This window comes from Cyclopterus lumpus, chromosome 15, assembly GCF_009769545.1.
Source record: "Cyclopterus lumpus isolate fCycLum1 chromosome 15, fCycLum1.pri, whole genome shotgun sequence".
Lineage (NCBI taxonomy): Eukaryota > Metazoa > Chordata > Actinopteri > Perciformes > Cyclopteridae > Cyclopterus > Cyclopterus lumpus.
The window spans coordinates 14,141,272-14,161,749 of NC_046980.1; the positions used below are offsets into that span (position 1 = coordinate 14,141,272).

General features: G+C 40.0%; 1 protein-coding gene across 1 annotated transcript; it reads left to right on the plus strand.

The window, feature by feature from the left end:
• The first annotated feature begins 2,466 nt into the window (after positions 1 to 2,466).
• LOC117744260 (exportin-5) lies at positions 2,467 to 16,572 on the plus strand. The gene is given in 38 exon segments (XM_034552448.1): positions 2,467 to 2,689; positions 3,298 to 3,419; positions 3,503 to 3,575; positions 3,901 to 3,978; positions 3,980 to 4,039; positions 4,368 to 4,550; positions 4,681 to 4,707; positions 4,797 to 4,982; positions 5,412 to 5,488; positions 5,569 to 5,613; positions 5,713 to 5,803; positions 5,954 to 6,037; positions 6,133 to 6,204; positions 6,207 to 6,277; positions 6,339 to 6,379; positions 6,382 to 6,429; positions 6,525 to 6,662; positions 6,995 to 7,110; positions 7,216 to 7,278; positions 7,280 to 7,331; positions 7,334 to 7,371; positions 7,505 to 7,546; positions 7,635 to 7,724; positions 7,863 to 8,062; positions 8,156 to 8,258; positions 9,917 to 10,098; positions 10,401 to 10,501; positions 10,592 to 10,688; positions 10,787 to 10,923; positions 11,093 to 11,190; positions 11,322 to 11,368; positions 11,653 to 11,756; positions 12,469 to 12,528; positions 12,791 to 12,882; positions 12,969 to 13,076; positions 14,145 to 14,282; positions 14,738 to 14,902; positions 15,163 to 16,572. Coding segments are annotated over 38 exon segments (3,678 nt in total). The 5' UTR covers positions 2,467 to 2,587; the 3' UTR covers positions 15,310 to 16,572.
• The last annotated feature ends 3,906 nt before the right edge of the window (positions 16,573 to 20,478 follow it).

The following is a 20,478-nucleotide window of genomic DNA, read 5'->3' on the forward strand; positions in this document are numbered from 1 at the left end:
GACGTAGAGGGAGGAAACTCGTTCCCGTTTGGAATTCAAGCTCCGCCTCCTTTTGGAAGAGACAAAACCCCCAACGGACAGACTTGCTCGCTGTAAACCAAATACTAAGCCCTTCACGCGCACGTGTAGGAAGAAAAACACATATGTTCATTACAATATACTACAGGTCGACACCATTCAGTTCTGAGAAGCAAATTAAACTTCCATTTCAGGTAAAAAATCAACCTGAGTTTACTCGGAGGTAAGTGCGATGTCTCACTCCGCTCGTAATTGACAGGCTGAAAGCCAAACGTGAAGTGGGAGGAGTTATAGCAAGATTATCCTTAAAAAAGTCAAAGTAGACTCACTAATACTACACAGTGAAATACTCTGGTACATGTAAAAGTTGTTGTCATATGTCACAGGTGTCTTATTATATCATTCCAATTTTGTATTACTTTGTCAATCAGTTTGTTCCTAATCGATTCCAAAGCCTATCATTGTTTTATGTTTCTGTTTTAATTAGTGCCTTTTAGATGATCATTTTAAATAAAAATGTATTTGATATCAGTTAGATGAAATAGAATAGATACATACAATGTTTACCATGGGTCAACATTTAAAGTATCACAAAGGGGAGACAGAAACAGGTACAGCAAACACCAATTTCCTCATGTGCTTTGTATTTTCGTTTTACACAAAGTGTAAATCAACCTCTTCCTAAAATAAGCATGATCATTTTTTTCTTCAATTGAAATTATGATATCACCAATAATGTTTTGAGAAGAAACGAGTGAACATTGTGTTATGATGGTGTTTATTACAGTAGTTAATGGAATCCATTTGGACCCTTCAGTCGGTAGTCCATGCATGTTAAATATGTTGGTAGGATGAGGGTTTAAGTATGACTAACACTATGATTTATGATATCGTTAGATCATTATTATTCATTCATTAATGTAAAAGTTGTAGTTGGTTGAGATGGAGCTCATATTAAACTATTAGGACTGCTTCTTATTTTCATTAATAATCTGCTGATTATTTTCTGCATTACTTTATTTATTGTCGAAAGCAGCAGTTTTTGCACATTTGAGAAGCTAAACTATTTGCCAATGAATGTTTCATGTACAGCTTGACAGGATTCACGTTTCATTTATGATTTGTCAAATAATTAACTGAGGTCTCTGATATTTGACATATTTACGTTTTAATGAGAATCAGGATTCAGGAAAAATCCTGATGGAGCCATCTGAAATGTTAAATGATAGATTTAATACAATATTTATAGGGCTATTGGTTCCTATAAATGTTCCCCTGTCCATACTTTCCATGCAGAGTTTCCTTTCTAACGTAATTTAAATGTAAGTATATGTGGATTTATTATTGAATCTATTCTGTGTAAAAATGACTTCCAAAGTAATATGGGGCTACGGTAGCCTGAATTGGACAAATCAAATGATATGTCCTCCACTATCTTTGGGATGAAATGATCTCTTTGTGCTTCAATATACAGTCTTATCTTGCTAAGCCACAGCAGAGTGATAGTAATGATGATACTGTTTGAAGACATACTTGAAAAAGTGTAACCTTTAATCCCCCATATCTTTATTTTATTGATGACAAATATGATGGCTGAATTACAAAGCATGAAACTGCCCCGTATTGTTTTTCAGAGTTGCAGGGGCCCTGAAAGCTCCAGCCTTTAACCTGGTGCTAGTTGGTGCTAATCTAATTAAGTATTTGTTTGGGAATATGCATTTTTCACAGACGACATTTTGACATTGCAGAGTATAAAAAGCACAGGTTACCATCATCAATGGTATAAATAACACATGTCAATATACAAGTCACTATGTCCTATTCTGTTGGATGTTTGGGGACTGTATAATAAGTGCATCTCTTGGTGATTTAATAAAATGTGACCTTCCACTTATTCAAGGCTGGAATGATGACAATTAGGAAAAAAATCTGATTGCTGGTGAGATGAGAGGACAATCTATTATGGAACCCCAATATATGCAATATAAAATAAATAATTGAAACACTGTAATAATATAAATACGTATATGACACAATAAAATAAGATATATATACGTAAAAACAAGATAGTATATATATAAGAAATAATTTGATGACCTCAAAGGTTACTGGCTCTACTCCACTGTCACAAAAAGGCCTTTTAAAAATGTAATCAATACTGTAATTCAATTTCTATAAAGAAGGTGATGAAATAAAATGTCACCCTAAGTTTAGTTTCGATCATTTATAATTTCACAATTTATTGAATCATTAATGTCCTAATATGATCATTTATTTAATAAGGTCTTAATAATTAATAATAAAATTAGACGCACACATTAGGGCGACATCGGTTATTTGATTTGTTTTAGACAATATATTATTAATATTATTATTATTTAAAGCAACTACAACTCCCATAACTCCTTTTCCAGGGGGAGCCAACCTTTCACACAGACAGGCTGCACACTCTGAGCACGTTGGGTAACGCTCCCTCTCTGAGAGTACGCAGCCCACCGTCGTGCAGGTGTTTTGCATAGCAGAGCTCGTCGCCTTTGCCTCAACAGTGTGCCAGACACGACCTGAAGTCATGGCTGACCAGGTGTCCATCATGTGTGAGCAGCTCGTCAAAGCTGTGCATGTGATGATGGATGCAGAAACGGGACAGATTTACCGACTCGAGGCCCTAAAGGTAACATCGTTATGGGTCGCGAGCTAGCGGCTAGCTAGCGGAGCTTGTCATGTGTTGTAGCTAGTTCGCTGTCGTAAAAGTAGAATCATGTACCTGCAGAGCTGAATAGATATGTGTTGTTATTAAAGGCGTAGCGTTAGTTCATACAGTTCGTGTGCGTTTGTTAATGTTAGCTAAATATGCAATGATGATGGTGGCCAGATGCTTTGCGAGCTAGCCGCAACTTATGATTGTCACTTCACCGCAACAGCCACTGACCACTCTCGGGCCATTCATTCTTAGAAATGTTAACATCTGGTTTAATGCAGCCTTACATATGCTTATGAATGACGGAGCTCCATATATAAATACAATTCATTCAAACGTTTTGTTGCAAATGGAAACGTTGCACCTAGCTTGTGTGGCTAACGTCACTTGGTCGGTTAGCTTCATGCTATTTAAGTATTTATTGTTATATTATTGAGGCAGCTGTTGCTGTAGCAACACGGCCGCCCTACGCCTGTACAGTAATTATACGATATTATTATTATTATTATTATTAAACCTGCTGGACGTAGTTTATTTAACTAGGTGCTGGTGATATAACAGGTTTTATTTTTCCACAACAGTTTTGTGAGGAGTTTAAAGAGACGAGCTCCTTCTGTGTCCCATGTGGATTACGATTAGCCGACAAAGCCCAGCCAGCTGTAGTGAGACACTTTGGTTTGCAAATCCTGGAGCACGTCATCAAGTGAGTAACATATAACCGAAGTATAACAAGTAATTACTTGATAAAAAGATGGATATGTGAAAGAAAGCAAAACATTCTTGCAGGTTTCGATGGAACACCATGCAACAACAAGAGAAAGTCCAGCTGAAGGAGTGTGCCATGCAGCTGTTGTCAACCGTGAGTGTGATAGTACTAAGCTGTTCACAACATAACCATCTGTCTTGTGGTTCAATTAAATTCAATTAATTTTGTATAGTCCAAAATTACAAATTCGCCTCAGAGATCTTTACAATCTGTGCACGTACAACATCCTCTGTCCCGGGACATCACATCAGTTCGTCTAGAAGTAACAAATGCGTGAACACATTTCTCTGCATCGCTTTGAGACGAGATGGGCCTGATTTTAAGTTTAATTTGAATCAGGACAACAAATGAAACTTAATTTCTGTCTTACGGTCACAGTCGTAAACACTTATCTGACACCTCTTTGGGGTCTTTTCAGGGTACTCTTGCTATCCTGGAGGAGGAAAGCCACATCAAAGATGTTCTGTCACGAATTACTGTGGAAATGATAAAGAGGGGAATGGCCTCAACATTGGCCAGATATGCTGAAAGAGATGGAGGCTCTCACTAGCCATGGGGTAAGTTACATATATAGTGTCTATAGTATGTTACTGCATATTAGTCATATCCTTTGCCCGCCTGCATACGATTTTAATAAAGTTATGTAGTAACTTGCATGCAAATATGTACCAGTCGTGTTCATTTTCATGTGGCATCATCATGTCAACTTGACAACTTGGTAGATATTGGCAAGTGTGGGATAAGTGCCGCAAGTATGAACTTGATTATTTTATCAGTGCAAACATTATTTTTGGCCAAGATATGCAGCCCTTTAATCCTGTCATGAACTCTTTAAAAAATCAAATGTAAGTAAATAAAGTAAAAATGCACTTCTGACTTTCATAGGAGGCACAGACAGAGCTAGTGATGTTGATCCTGTTGAGGCTGGCGGAGGATGTGATCACCTTCCAGACGTTGCCCAACCAGCGACGCAGAGACATCCAGCAGACACTCACCCTAAACATGGAAAGCATCGTCAGCTTCATGATGGCCATTCTGCATGTTAATGTCGAGGACTACCGTAAACTGGTCAGTGGGGTCTTAACTTAACTTTTGCAGAAATGGGTAGCATTACGATTACGTCTCAGTATTAATCTCATTGATTGATATATTATCGTTCTGTTGCTAAATTACATTTTATTTATTTATTTTCATCCAGAATGGGTCACCCGGACATGAACTACAGGTGAGAAAACATCACTGCATCACGGCTCTAAAATTAACCTCTTATGGACTTGATTACTTACCTTCTTTTTCTTAATTTTCCACACACAGGCCAGAGCTCACTGTCGAGTCGCGGGGGCTACGCTGAATACACTAGCAGGCTACATAGACTGGGTGTCTCTGGTGCACATCACCACCGGAAACTGTCATCTACTGGAGATGTTGTGCTTGCTGCTGAGTGAACCGGAGCTGCAGCTGGAAGCAGCCGAGTGTCTGCTCATCGCTATCAGCCGGAAGGTGAGTCACAGGGGGATCACCTGCTGTTGAAACCCCATGGTGAAGACATAATATGAGCTGTAAAGAGATTATTCTTTCAGTCTCATTTATTGTCTCTGTTCGTCAGATAGTCACGGCTTTATGATATCGTAGAAATACCAGATTTAAATATAATTTGTTGAAAAGTTGGGCCATGGAAAGAAGTTCTGCAGTGTGGCTATTTGTAACACCCGTTGACTCATAACTCCTCAACTGAGAGTTGTGGATAAGAGTCTTTTTTACAGAATTCCTGGACAATCTGATATTTTTTTTTCTATTTCACTACAATGAGCAGTATCTTCAATTATAGAATCGTAGATCATATGACTCAAACTACAGTATGCATAGTTACTGCCTAGAATTCAACGGACAATAATAAGATGTGTAATAAATTGTGTAATTCTACCACAGGGCAAGCTGGAGGATAGAAAGCCATTCATGCTGCTGTTTGATGATGTGGCCATCCACTACATCCTTTCTGCTGCCCAGTGAGTACAACTGCTTCTCTCCATCATTTCCCTTTACCGGTTTCACAGTAATTGAATGGTTTGTGTCTGTCTGGTTACAGGTCAGCAGATGGACTGGCAATATGTGAGACCTCCGCTGAATCAAAGTAAGTAATGTCACACACTGTAAAGCACTCATAAAAATACATAGTACATTTGTTCAGTGCATCTAGCTATGACTTGTTGTCCTCTGTATCTGACTTTAGAGCAGTGGAGGTGGTGGACCGGCGTTACATCTTCCTGAAGAGGCTGTGTCAGGTCCTATGTGCCCTGGGAGGCCAACTCTGCTCATTAGTGGTGAATTGGTGTTAATTAGTTCCTTTTGCTTTCATGGTCTTTCATCTGGGCTTTGTCCACACACATATTTACACACATAATGGGAAATAACAAAAAGCTTGTCTTAACAGTTCAGGCTCTTTTGTTTAAATGTCATGTTTCTCTCCACAGGGTTCAGATGTAGAGGTCAAGGTACCTGCAAATCTCAGCAAGTACACAGAAGCGTTTTTAGCCTTCACTACACATTCCAGTCAGGTAGAAGACAATGCATTTAAAATCTGTACAATATTAATCTTGCAGCTGTGTTTGAGCTCTCCTCCTGTGACTTGTCCCCCCTTTTTTCCCCGCAGTTTTTAAAGTCCTCCACTCTGCCCACTTGGGGAGCTTTGTTCCGACATGAGACTCTGTCGAAGGACGCGGTATTGTTGTTGAGATGGCCATCAAATACCTCAGAGCGTCTATGACCAACCTCGTCAAGGTGAGACACTGATGTCAGTGCTTCCATTCCCTGTGTACATGGAACCCAACAGGTGTAACGGTTTGTCTTTCTCCCCAGTACTGGATTTCCATCTAGAAACGATAACCCAAGTTGCAGGTATTCCGTGCTGACTTTGACAGTGATGAGGACTTCAATTCGTTCTTTAATTGTAAGTATTATGGATTTGACTTTACTTTAAGTAAGATCAGTACTCGTTATTTTATCTCTTGGATGTTTTTCACAATGCATGTTCATGTTTAACAGCTTTTCGAGCACAGCAGGGAGAGGTCTTGAGGATTGCATGTCGTATTGTCCCTCTGGAGGCGTTCCAGATAGCAGCAGAATGGCTACAATATCAGATCGCGAGCCCTATTGATACCGGGATACAGCGTGTAAGTGTTTGTCCTCATTTTTGACACTTTTAGGGAGGATTTTTCTGTACATGTGGTGGGTTTGGTTTAACATGTAAAGTCTGCAGCAATATGGATCTAAATCTTTGCTTACAAAGTCCCCATCAGTTAAATTTACTGGAGCAATCCCCATTGACCACTTGGGTACAACAGACTCACTTTGATAGCGATGTAGGAATGTGTGTGTGCATTAGCAAAACATGTTTTTGAACTTTTCTGACCATTAAATTGAAGGACTTCAAAACTAGTTTTATATACATGTAGATGAGCTTGAATTCTTACATGCAGCTAATTTACATATCTTCTCTCTCTTACATTCACTAGCTAAGACTGTTGAGGGCCTGTGCTCCCTCTTGTCTCCATCAGTGGTCCAGTGGGATGCAATGACCGTCTTCATGGAGTGTGTGGTCACACAGATTTTTAAAAATGTGGAGGAGGAGGTAACAGGAACACTTTTATGTAACAGAACAAAACAGTATGAGAAAAAAAGATGTTGATTGTAATGATGTGAAGGTTCCCCCTTTCTTCTGCCTTTTACTGTGTAGAGGTTGCCTATAGATCAGAGCATGGAGCTGCTGCAGGCCGTGCTGAACTACAACACCAAAGACCCCGCTCATCTTGTCCTGTGTGCTCACCAATGTGTCTGCCCTCTTCCCATTTGTTAAACAAAGCCGCACTTCCTGCCACAGATTCTCGACAAGGTCAGCCGAGTCGTCATTGGTCACTCCATATTATTGATGTGTATTATCTACAATAGATGTATTATTGTATATGGAAATGTATAGTTTATACAGTGTTTTCTTGTGACGTTTTTTTTTAATGTTGTCCCTACAGCTGTTTAATGCGATAACATTTGAGGTTGGTCAGGAAAGTACGGTAAGAGTTGCATTCGGAGAACCATATTTGGTACTTTTCCTCCTATTCTTGTCCAAGACCAAACAAATATATTTTCTAATGTCTTCAGGCACCTCGGAGCCGAGCTGTAAAGAACGTGAGGAGGCACGCCTGTTCTTCAATCATCAAAATATGCCGGGATTACCCACAGTACATCCTGGTAAGTTTAAAGTAAAATGACAAATTATGTTATATGAATATATTTATGCATAAAATGTGTACCTGAAGTACAGCGTGCTGATGAATAGACAGAGTAGATCTTAGTGACTTTGACATTTTTTTCTTCTTCTTCTTCCAGCCTTGTTTTGACTTGTTTACAGTCACGTCAAGAAGTTGTTCTCAAGCGACGGCCACGCTCACTCACATGGAGAAATGTTCGCTGATGGAAGCCCTGGTGCTCATCAGTAACCAGTTCAAAGACTTTGCAAAGCAGAAGGCTTTTCTAGATGAACTGATGGCTTCAGTGGTTGCAGACTGGACCTCGGATGAGATGAGGCAGTGCGTTGGAGTTCTCCCTATTTTGGTTAGATCGTACATGACGTGTTCCAGTGTCATGGCAGATACTTGACTTCTTATCTCTTTGTGTTTCAGGGTGCTGTGTGACCCCGCTGTGTTCCTGTCCTTTGTTGGTGCTGATCAGGTGGTCAATGAGCAAAGTCGAGATGCAGACAAAGCAGGCCATAATAGGGGCCGGGTAAGTGTGTAGGTAGGTGTGTGTATGTATGTATTGCGGCATCACAAGGGGACAGGTAGTGGAGGGGCGCTACAAAATGGCCACCAGTGCAAGAACTACATCTCCCAGCCTGCCTCACCGCTCACCCAGCTGCAGCAGGCACCTGATTGAGGCAGGGCTGGGAGACTTAAGAGAGAGCACCTGGGAAGGAGAAAACACACAAGCGGAAGGTGAACCCACAAGCACCTGGAAGAGGACGACAAGGAAGAGGACCTTTTCTGCGTGTGTTCGCGACGGCGACGCCGAGGCGGTGTTCCAACGCTGGGAGGGATACTTCACGGGCAACGCTTTGATCCGTCTTCGCGTCATGATATCCCAGGCCAGAGGCGCAGGACTCACCAGCTTGGACATCATCAACCGTGCCATCCATGTGCACCCACACTTTGCATGGTTTGCCATCAGACGCCTCTATCCAGAAGAGTGGGAAGCTGCCCAGGCCGCGACACTCGCTGTGGGAGGGAATCGGTACTACGGCTATAGGGCGGATCTCGGAGCAGTGAAGGCCACGTTGTACAAGCGACTCGCGTGGGCATGCCACATGCTGCTAGTCGCATGCGGAGAGGACAATCTTGCGAAGTATCGAGGTTTTACGCGTGACGAGGCTAAGAAGGAAACACTCAATATCCTGATCGCCGCCTACAAAAGCACTGATGTCGAGTGCAACCTGAAGGAAGCCGTCAGCGACGCGGAAAATGATGCCATCGGTGAGTACGTGGAATTGGTCGCGCAGTATCCAGGAAACGCTGTTTAGATGAGAAAAAGGTGGCTCATCCGCTGCTGCTGCCGGCCCAGTGTTAAGTAGCCGAGCAGTATTATATTTAAAAAAAAAAAAAAAAAAAGGGTCCAGTTAGACAACACAAAACATCCCGGAGGAGAAAGTGGTTAATTAACCAAACAAAATTCAACACTGGTGACTCCAGGCTACGAGGTCCTCTTCCTTGTCGTCCTCTTCCAGGTGCTTGTGGGTTCAACTTCCGCTTGTGTGTTTTCTCCTTCCCAGGTGCTCTCTTAAGTCTCCCAGCCCTGCCTCAATCAGGTGCCTTAAGCAGCTGCAGCTGGGTGAGCGGTGAGGCAGGCTGGGAGATGTAGTTCTTGCACTGGTGGCCATTTTGTAGCGCCCCTTCACTACCTGTCCCCTTGTGATGCCACTGTATGTATGTATGTATGTATTAATTACGGATTGGTTATTTACCAAAAATCTCAATGTGTACATATTTTGTAAAAGCAGTAATAGTCAACCCTACAATATCGTCGCAATTTCTATATTGAAAGAATATTGTGATATTAGATTTCCTCATGTCGCCCAGCCCTAGGTAGCATTCTAACATTTGCTAAGTAGCACTACCCAGGATGGAGAATGGGAAAAGTAATGAGTTTTTCAGGCGTTTGGTCATTAAGCTAATTATTGGACAAATCAAGGCTTAAATGTGATGACGCGTGAGGAGACACGATTGAACGTAGAACATTTCATGGCAATCTGTGAATAGTTTTTGAGATGATTCAGTCTGATCTAAAGTGAGGGACTGGCTAACAACGTGACATTGTCATCCTAAATTGCTTTTAGTCACCTATAGTAATGACTATTAGTCAAGTATTTATCTCTTCTTCTCGTCCTCTAGCTGGGTTTCTGCTTGTATGCCATGTTGGGGGTGGTGAAGCGGGCCCGCTGGCCCGCAGATCTGGAGGAAGCCAAGGCCGGTGGCTTTGTGATGGGCTACACCGCTGCTGGAGCTCCCATCTACAGAAACCCGTACACTGCCCAGTTTCTGGTCCTGCTCCCCAACCTGCTGGCTCTAATCAGGTACGCCGGTCGGGGGGCGCTGAACCGTGTGTTCAGCCACGTGGAGAACTGTATTGGACTAACAAAAAGCTGAGGATCGTTTTACCCCCTATATGAAAATATGATTGTCAGATTTGAGGTTATTTACACATCATATGGGTGTGTCATGGTCTAACGTGTGAACAAACACGTTAACCTCGATTTCCAGGTGGGACTTGTATGTGGGCCATTTGTGTAAAAGGGTTATCAGTAAGTCTAACAGCGTCTCAAAAATACTTCCTGCTATTATACTGATCTGTGTCTTTTCTTGCTCCTCACGGCAGAACTAACAACAGTCTGTTCATGCCGGAGAACATGGCTCGTCTGAGTGAGTCTTTCTCCAGGGCCCATGAAGTGATGGATTCAGACAAAAATGTTGTTCTTGGTGAGAAGATCTTTCTCCACATGGTTTCTGCCCATTAGCCATCATCTGAAAAGATTCTGGTTAAAACCTCTTAATATGGGCTTTTTCCAGGTCTCTCTCAGCATATCCTGGATATCCATGACTCTCCTGTGACTAGAACCAACCTGGAGCGAATGCAGGGTTTTTTCTCCACATTGTATGACAACTGGTGAGACTTTTTCCAGACTTTTCTTCTGTGTTGTTTACAGTTCACATGCAGTTGCCGATTTAAATTCTGCCTCCTCTACTGCTCTTCTACCTCTGTAGCTTTCATGTCCTGGGAAATGCAGGTCTGGCCTTACAGCAGGAATTCTACACCATTGAGAGCTTGAGTGAAGAAATAGCTGGTTCTGCTTTTCTCTCCCTCGACAATGTGCCTGACCACAGACTTCGTCCTATGATTCATATCCTTATTTGCTTCATTTGATTTACCCAGTTTTTTTTCTATTTCAGGGGTTTTGTTATACTTTGTAAAATATATTTTTCTATATACATTTTAAATGTATACTTCTCGACATGAACAAGGCTGAGCTATTGCTTCGTGTTAACATGGCATTTCCTTAACAAGTGTACGGGTGTTCCTGAGGCAGTTGGTGCTAGCATGTCCTCAGGAGTACTACAACAGTCTCCTCTGCCCCCTGCTGGGACCTCTGTTCGCCTACATGCAGCAGGTCAGATCTCCACTCCCAATTTGTAACACTTATCTCATACACATCTTAATCTCATCATTCTGTTTTATTCCCCCAGTCATTCATGTTTTTGTTGCCAAATCTCTTGGCTTTGCTTCTGTTTCATTCTAAAGAGACTCAACGCCAAGTGGCAGGTCATCAACCAGAGGAGCTCTGTCAAGTAAGTTGTGGGATAATGTTTGTTGTTAAACATATTAACTGAAAACTCAAGTTAAACATGAATGCCTCAAATCACAATTCCCACTAAAATGCCGGTTGTTAAGCTGGAGAATAGAACATTTTCATGTAAAATATCTATGAAACACAGTTCCTTTTAATTTTGATGCAGTTCAAAATAAGCACTGATAAGATCTCTTAAATCACTCGAAAGTATCATTTGCATATACTGTATATTTAATTATTTGATGACTCAAACTGGTTGTGTGTAACCTGTTGTGTTTTTAGCGATGAGGAGGAGGAGGCGCTGTGTCAGGAGAGCCAGGTGACGCAAGAGATCTTGGAGGAGCAGCTGGTACGCCTGCTCAGCAGGGAGGTCCTGGATCTTCTCGGTAAGTTTCTGCATCTCTAGTAAATTCTCCCATTAACAGAAAAGTATAGCAAACAACAACAGTTGCTTGTAATCTGACAACATAAAGCCTGGTTAAACTTCCGATACATGCACACTTGATTTATTGATAACTATTACCTGGAAATGCTTCTGATGTCTGTATAAACAGATCATTTTGAAATAAACTGGAGTTGAAGGAAGTCTTGACGAGCATTGCGGTTTGTTCCGGTTTGTTGCGGTTTGTGCCAGCTACTTTGCATTTCTCGGCATAAGTATTGATTTAAAAAATAAAATATCTATTGTAATCACAATGATGTTACTCTTGTTTTATGACAGCAATATATTGTCGCTGTAAAGCGAAGCAGTAAGGGAAGCTCAGGACTTATTGCTTAATACTGCTTGTGCACGTTAGTCATGTGGGAAGGTTGGGTCAGCAACACAAGCCAAGATCGGTTTCAGAACCATCAGGAAAGTGCAAATATGAGCTGGATATCGCTGAGACTTTATAGATGTGGTAGACCAATAGGATTTGTCTTGGGTGACAAACAACCCACTTGCTTAACTTTTAAATAATTTACTTCCACTAAGCACTCCAAAACCGAAATAGCAAATGGCAGACAACTGCATGATCAGCTGTGACTCTAAGACTGACTGTAAATTGACTGCAATTTGGGGAGTTAAGTTATTGTATTCTCTTCTTTCTTCTCTTCTAGCTGTAAGCTGTATTTCAAAAAAACTGCCTGAACCAGCAGCAAATAAGGAGGAAATAGATGGTAAGAGTCACATTTCAAATATTTTAATCATTGGGTTGATTTTTTATCTTAATATATACAATAGACACAGTCTAGCTGTGCTTCTTAAAAGCTATACTTCATGAGTTTCTTTTTCTTGGCGAGAGTTCCCCTCAACCATCTTTCAGTGCTGTGATGTCGCTCAGCTGACCAGACAGAAACAAAACAAATACCCACAATCTTAGACTGTGTTTTTTGATTCTGACAAAGCGTCTGATCGCTTTACTTGACTATATTCTCTTAGAGGACGACATGATGGATTCAGTGCAGGCGGCGTCTCCTGCCCAGCCCACAGAGGAGCTGACTGAGCTGGGAAAATGCCTGTTAAAGCACGAGGTCAGCCTAAGAGCATAACACCCAGAGGACAGTGTGGTCACAAATGCTGTATAGAAACTTAATGCCTCTCTTTTTCCTCTGTCCAGAACATCTACATGACCCTGTTGACCCTCTCCTTCACCTCTCTGTCATGGAAGGACACCACTAACTGTCACCGCACTGCTTCAATGGTCTGCTGGACGCTTCTGCGGCAGGTAGCACAATACCATTTAATGTCATACTTTCCTTTTGAAGATGTAAATCTTTCAAAGCTGTGCACAAGTATATTAGGGCTGTCAATGAATATTCTAAATCCGAATATATATTCGTATATGAAAATGAATATTACATTATGATAAAAAGCATTACTGCTACAGCTTTCTGCCTTGCTCCCACTAAATGCATTGCATGACGGGAGTCACACCGTCTCTTTCATTAATTGAAAATGAAACGTCACATTAAGTGAAGCTCAGCGAGGAATAATTTAACATCCATACTGATGGCAGAGAACTCAGCCGCAGCGAGAGAGACACACTGTGTCCTAACATTAAGGGCTACGTTATCGCATATAAACAAACCACATGCCTCGAGGTCAGACTGCAGACGGAACCACTTAAAAGATGGGTGTTTGTACTTGCTATCTTCCTGCGTTTGCACTTTAAGTACAAAACACACGTTTTATATTTAATATTTACTGGAAATGACACAGCCGGCAGCAAGTAGGAAACGTTCAGCTCCCTGACGATTTACCTGCAGCCAAATGCCACAATACGGTGTTTGTAGTGAAATGAGGTATTGTAACTTCCCCAATCATCCATCCCTCGGCCACTGCAGTGCTTTCCAAGAGAGCGACGGATAAAGAGAAACAAAAGTTCAGCTGGTCTTACGCAGACAGTTAGGGCACTGTGTCATGGACATAATGCCCAAAATAGATGTTCGAATAGTTCAAACCTGTGGGGGGGGTTTTAAGAACAAATATTCAAATGTAATATACTTTCATTTTGAATAAGGAAAGAAAAGTAATAATTTGCAACAATGGAAATCTACAGCAGAGGAAAAAGCTACTTTAGGCTTTGGATACACAGGAAATACCCGTCATGTATTTTCATTTAAACCTTTACCATTTCTCTGACCACTAATGTATTTTTACTCTCATTCAATGCACTCTTTTTTGCCTTTGTCAGTTTGAGGTAATTCAATGTTTCAGCCTATGACTTGAAAGGAGGCTGTGAAAAGTATCTTACCAACATATTTCTCTTTCTGTTCCACATCTGTCTCTGCAGGTCGTTGGGGGTAATCTTCTTCGTGAGGCGGTCACATGGTTCTTTACCAGTGTCCTTAGAGGCCTTCAGATTCATGGGCAGCATGAGGTCTGCAACTCTACCCTCTCTCAGCTGGCAATGCTCATCTATGAAAACCTGGTGAGGCTAAAGGCAGCTATCTGTGCCATATGTGCTCTTTGTTTCTGCTTTTTCATCAGTTAAAGAACTAACCATATTTTCATTATCATTTATCCAACCTATTTTCTTTGTGTTGTCTATAAGATGTCAGTAGGTTTTATTCACTAACTTGCTGTCCAAAACCCAAAGATGCTTAGTTTTTATTATTTATTCCATATATTCTATTTCAAATCTTTATTTTGAGGCAGCATAAAACTTCAAATAACGGATGTAAAAACAAAATGGCATGAGAAATGTCTCATAAAAGAAACAGAAAATTACATCTACCAGTTTAGTCAAATATGCCGAAAACTATTTATCAACTATTTGTTTCATCTTAAATTAACATAGTGCTGGAGGTATAAGTTTAATTTGTGGAACATTCAAGTTAATTCCTTCTCTTTTTAACTCCTTTCCTGTCCGTCAATCTGTCTTAGCGGCCTCGATACGTAGAGCTGAGAGCGGTGATGACCCAGATTCCAAACATCAGTGTGGAGACGCTGGACCAGTACGATCACAGGCTCATAGACCCCAATGCCCAGAAGCTTGGAGAAAAGAAGAGGAAAGACCAGTTCAAGAGACTCATTGCAGGAACAGTTGGGGTAATGCCACCTTTAGCCACTAGAGAGCAGTGCTCCTCTATTATATCCCACTGTAGACTGGAGCCACAGACTGGCCTCACACTGCAAGGCATTGATTGCTCAGCACTCTGATTCTGGCTGTGCTGTACATTTTCTTGTTGTGCTTGGCAGCAAAATAAATGTGCAACAGCTCAATGAGGCTGTACAATCTAATGAAATTCTTACTGGTAGAGCTCAGATAGCTGTGTTTAACCTCTCCTCTCTCTGTCCCCTGCCAACAGAAAGCTCTGTGTCAGCAGTTCAGGAAGGAGGTTCATATTCGAAATCTTCCATTGCTCTTTAAACAGCCCAAGCCAGAAAAAGATGTACAGAGCAGTGAAGCATTGGGCCTGGAAGCTCTCTTCTCCCCGGAGAATAAGACCCTGTAGAAGCACATGGAGGTTCTAACGGACTTCCTTCTGACTGAAGACCATTGTGTGTACAAACCAGGGCTTCTCTCCAGCTGGAGCGGCAAGACTCTACCGAACATGACTGTCAACTCTCTGTTTTTCAAAAGGTCATCTTTTATTTCCACCCTCGTTGTGCCACAGCAGCAGTCACACTCATAAGTTATATCCTTTGTGCAGGCTAGTATCACACAGTAGATCCTTTTTTTTTTTTAAATCATATTGCACACTTCTTCTCCATTCTCGCATATCAATGAGAGGTATTTGAGCTATGGAAATTTGTAGTAAACATTTCAGATTATGAATGGCCTGTTTCTGTGTTAGATTGTGTTAAGAGACAATCTTAAAATATCAGACGAGCCAGTGATATTTGCTCTGCAGCAGAAACTTTATTGAGCCACAAAACCATCAAGAAAGGGACCAAACTGTTCTGTTTCACGTTGGGTCCGTTTCCTTTTAAGGGCAATATTTGCTCAATGCCTAGTACCATGCACACATTATGTCAGATATATGGGACGAGAAAATCTAATTGAGCTTCAAGGTGTGGTTTGATGAACAGCATAGTAACGGGCATCTAATGGTATCCAAAAAAGCAAAGTTTGGAAAAAGTGTGTGTGGTGTGTGTGTGTGTGTGTGTACTGTTGGTCTGTGGAAACCTTTTGTACTGGTAAAATCTTAATTTCAGAGGTCAGTATTGTGTGTTTTGTGACCAAGCTGCCGCTCTTGAGGCTGTTATATTTCGCGTCAAGAAGAACAAAAAAATCTTCATACTCTTTTTTTTTTTTTTTTTTTTTGCCGTGATTTCCTTTAACTGGACAAGCTTGAATGCCGTCTCTGATGCTAAAGATAACTCAGGTGCGACGTTCCCTAAGATGGGGGTGAAGATGCTTTATGGAAACATACCCAAGAAAGTAATTATGCGTTGAATTGTGATTTCAAGATTGGTTATTGTAGCTGCAGATAATGAACAAGTGTACTCGTTTGCAGACATCACACAGTAGTTGGTTTAGGCAACGGTGGTTTGCATTTTATCAGTTCCTCATATCGGCACAATTTTCACAGCCCAAGTAGTGTTTTGAATTGCTTATTTAATGCATCGCACATCTCATACTACAAATACCACATATTGTGCCAAAACAATCATACTTTGATGCAAAACCTAATAAGATATAACTTTAATTAAGTTTATTTAAGGGTGGACTTGCATGTGAAAACATACTTGGCAATAAAAGGGTCTGATTCTGATGTGTAGCTTAATCCAAGTCTGTTTTCTGGCTGTTTATATTCTTCTTCTTTTAAATGTTTCTTTGTATTTGTACCGGTTTTGCCAGCCATAAGAAAAAGATGAACCAGCACTACATTCCTTCATTATCCAAGGGATTGTTTCTAAGCATAATTTGTTGGATGTATTTTGCTCTTATGGAGCTTTTGTGTAGAGTGATTTGTTTTGTGTTGTGTAGATTCAGACCAAACGTATATGGGAGTTATTTTGGCTTCGAGTGAGCCCCCTTTTTAAAGGAAAAGACTGGTCTGCATTTTGGATATTACTGAAACAGGTTCACATCATTCTTGCCCAGGAATAGGAACATTTATTAATTGATTTCACTATTTGTTGTGACTGTTTGTTCACGTCGCCATGAAAATAAAAAAAGATGCTTGTTCAACACTAATGTTCTGTACAATGAAGAAAATATGCTTTTGAAAACTGTAGTTTGGTTTTAAATAAAACTCATTTTAAATTCTCAAATGTATCTTAAATGTATAGAAAAGTAGTAGTTCAAGTTGTTTAATTCCTACAGATTTACTTTTTTAATTAATAATTATACATTGTTTTGCTTATGCAGTTTTTTTTAAATTTTTTATTATGCAGCAAGTTGCAAATAAATTGGGGTGAAATAAAATCCAAAAGGAACAAGCAACTACAATATGGATAGTGATTATGTTAAATCAATTTCACTTTTAGAGAATCACAAGTCGATGTTAACTTGCTGTGTATTATGTCTGAATCTTTACGCTGACATAATGCTTAATATATTTATTAATACCCACATACAAATGTTTAATTATACTATCTCTTCAAAGCTGTCCTGCTCAAATGTAATACTGTACTTTTGACAGAATTGAAAACCAAACATATTTCATTGCTCATTCATTGCCTTCCGAGTTAATACTTTAATACTTAATTTTAATGTTAAACTAGAGCGTGAAATGAAAAAAGCCGGGTTGTCATATTTTTATTTTATTGTAAACTCATGAGCAACAATGATCATCAACTGAGCTCCGGTTCCAATTGCAAAGACCGTCCTGCATCCTCCTGTCTCAGTGGAGTTTGGACTTAAGATAGTATATTCAACTTGTTATTATACAAAATGCTAATGATGTCTTACTTACTAACTAAGTCCACATTCTGAGATTGTCAGTCTCAGAAGGAGGACCTAAAAATCGTATGGGCCTCCATTATAATATCTGCAAAAACAAACAACGAATCAGTGTTTACTCACTTTGAGGCATGCAGTTGTTGACCTCTGCCGCTAGAGGTCAGCGTTGTACCATCTACAAACACTATCCTCTTACAGGTACAACTAATAGTATTTGCAATGAGACTGCTGTGCCTTTGGGTACAATCTGGAGCTGGAGCTTTTATTATTATTATTTTATTAAGTGGGGAGTCGAGTCATAAATGTATTCAAAAACCATATAGGAAAAATACAACAGGTTATATGAGCACATGCTTTTTTTTCCTCAGTGTTACTACAATCATTATACTCTTAATTAAAGAGGTAAATAATCCCAGGTAGAAAAGTTGGCAAGCTCTAAATAACCACACAGCCTCCAGATCTAGTTTTGATGTTGAACATTTACCCTAGATTAATAGGAACATGTTTAGAACACACTGTACACCAATATCCATGCTATCAAAGACTGTCTTGGTTAATGAGGTCAGAATGAGAATGCATCTTTATTTAATGATACTGTAGGTACAAAATATCACTACACCAATGTCTTAACACGGTGCTCTTTCTCTTCTTCTGTTTTCTGTGTTAAACAGAATGCAGAATTCCAGTGCATCACAATCCTACTTTAAAACACCACCATGGGTTGGGCAGCCATTTAACCCATCTGAGTCCCATAAAGTCAGTGTTTCGGTCCAGAAAATGGTATGGTGATCTTACAAGAGCTACATATGTTGTATACAAAAGTTCATATCCTCTAGAGCAGTGGTTCTCAAATGGGGGTATGTGAGATTTTGTATTAAATATTTTAAATGAGCATCCATAAAATAAATCCTTTAAAAAAATAGTTATTTCATAAATATTAAATAAAATATAAGTGTACATTCATAAACTGAGTTGTATATATTATATATTAAATCTCACACTGATGGCACAGTGCTGTGTATTACATATTTCTTTCAACCAAACAATGCTTTGTACTGGTCAGGGGGTACTTGGCTGAAAAACATATTTCACAGGGGGTACATCACTGAAAAAAGGTTGAGAACCACTGTTTTAAGGGATGTTTCGTGAAGGAATATTGAATTAGTAAACGAAGGAAAGACTTCTTGGAAAGCATGTTTGGAAAAGCAGTGCTGACTCCAAGTCGATAGGGGGCGGTAACGTTAGCCCACTTTATAGAAGCGCAATGAAGAACGGCGTTTGATTATGGCTGCCAGCGTCCATTGGTGGTTTGTTGACATGAAATCATATTTGTAATGAATGCATTCAGGTGGGCTCAGTATTCGTGGTCAACAGGCAGTCGGTTTTACGTGGAAGTGTTCAACGCACCTGCGACCCGTTTACCGGTGGGGAGGAGAACGCAACGTAACGGTTGACGTTAGCAGCAGCAGAAAAAAACTTCACAATTTAATAATGTTGCACATAATCAGTTAAAATGCGATGTAACTAAGCTACTAGTTTATAAAGTAGGTAAAAGGAACTTCACCTCCAGCAGCTACAACATTAAAATGTTGCATACAATGATACTGATCTAATGATATAACCCTGACAGGGCTTGAATACTTGATACCTTGAATACTTAAGTAGTTCAATAATATTTAACGTAGCTATTTAAAATCCATTAATTTCAACGAGGCTATAATGCATGACCATAATATTACACAGTATTGCCAAAGCACATTGTACTGTACAAGGCCTTACATATGTTCTGTATCCGCTTGGTTTGTTGAACCTGAATCATGGTTAGTAAAATAATATTAAATGGCAGCACAATTACTTCAAATGGAGCCTGCACCTGATATACAATGTAGTATCTAAATACATTGTTTTAAATAAGTTGTAAAAGCTTAAACAAAGCTGTATAGTGTGCACAGGTTTTAAGAGGTTTATTAAAGGATGGATTAAGATATTCAAAGTTGACCTGACCTTTAATTTAGAGCTGAAACAATTAGTCCATTAATCGATCAGCCTTTTGGCAGAAAATTGTTACGCAACTATGATAACCAAGTAATTAAAGTAATTTATCAAGCAAAAGGCCAACTGTTATCGGGTTTCAGCTTTTTGAGGATTTACTGCTTTTCTTGAATATCTTTGGACTGCTGATGAAACAAAACAATGTCACCTCTGGGCTATATTGGGCAAAATCATAAAAAAATATATTTTAACTATTAATTAATTAATTGAGAAAATAATCATCAGTTGCATCCCCACTGTAATGATTCCTCCTGTCCATACTGAAGTTATCCTCTCCGAGCGCACAAAACGAACAAAACCCTGCACCCAGCTTCAGTATGTCGTCTCCCACCCACGCCACAAGTACGACAAAGGAATGTCTTTTGACCTTTTTTTTTTAGGAAAAAGATCCAAAGAACAGAACTGTAACTGCCCAACCAGCAGCACCATGCTTCCTGCCTTGCCCATCACTGCTGCCTGGCAACAAGATCTTCTCATCAGTGTGACCTGAGCTTAACACATTTCTCTTAATTTGTTTGCATCAAATACACAGTATATGAAGTGGGTGGATGAAAAAATACCCTTTTTCTTGATCATATACACACATTATCGATACATTACCCAAATAACACAACATAAAGTTGTTTACCTCCTATCACTCTCAGTTTTAGACATCGGACAGGAAGTAAATCTCGGTTAAAGTTTTTGGATGCTTACCCGAAACGAATAACAATGAATTTAG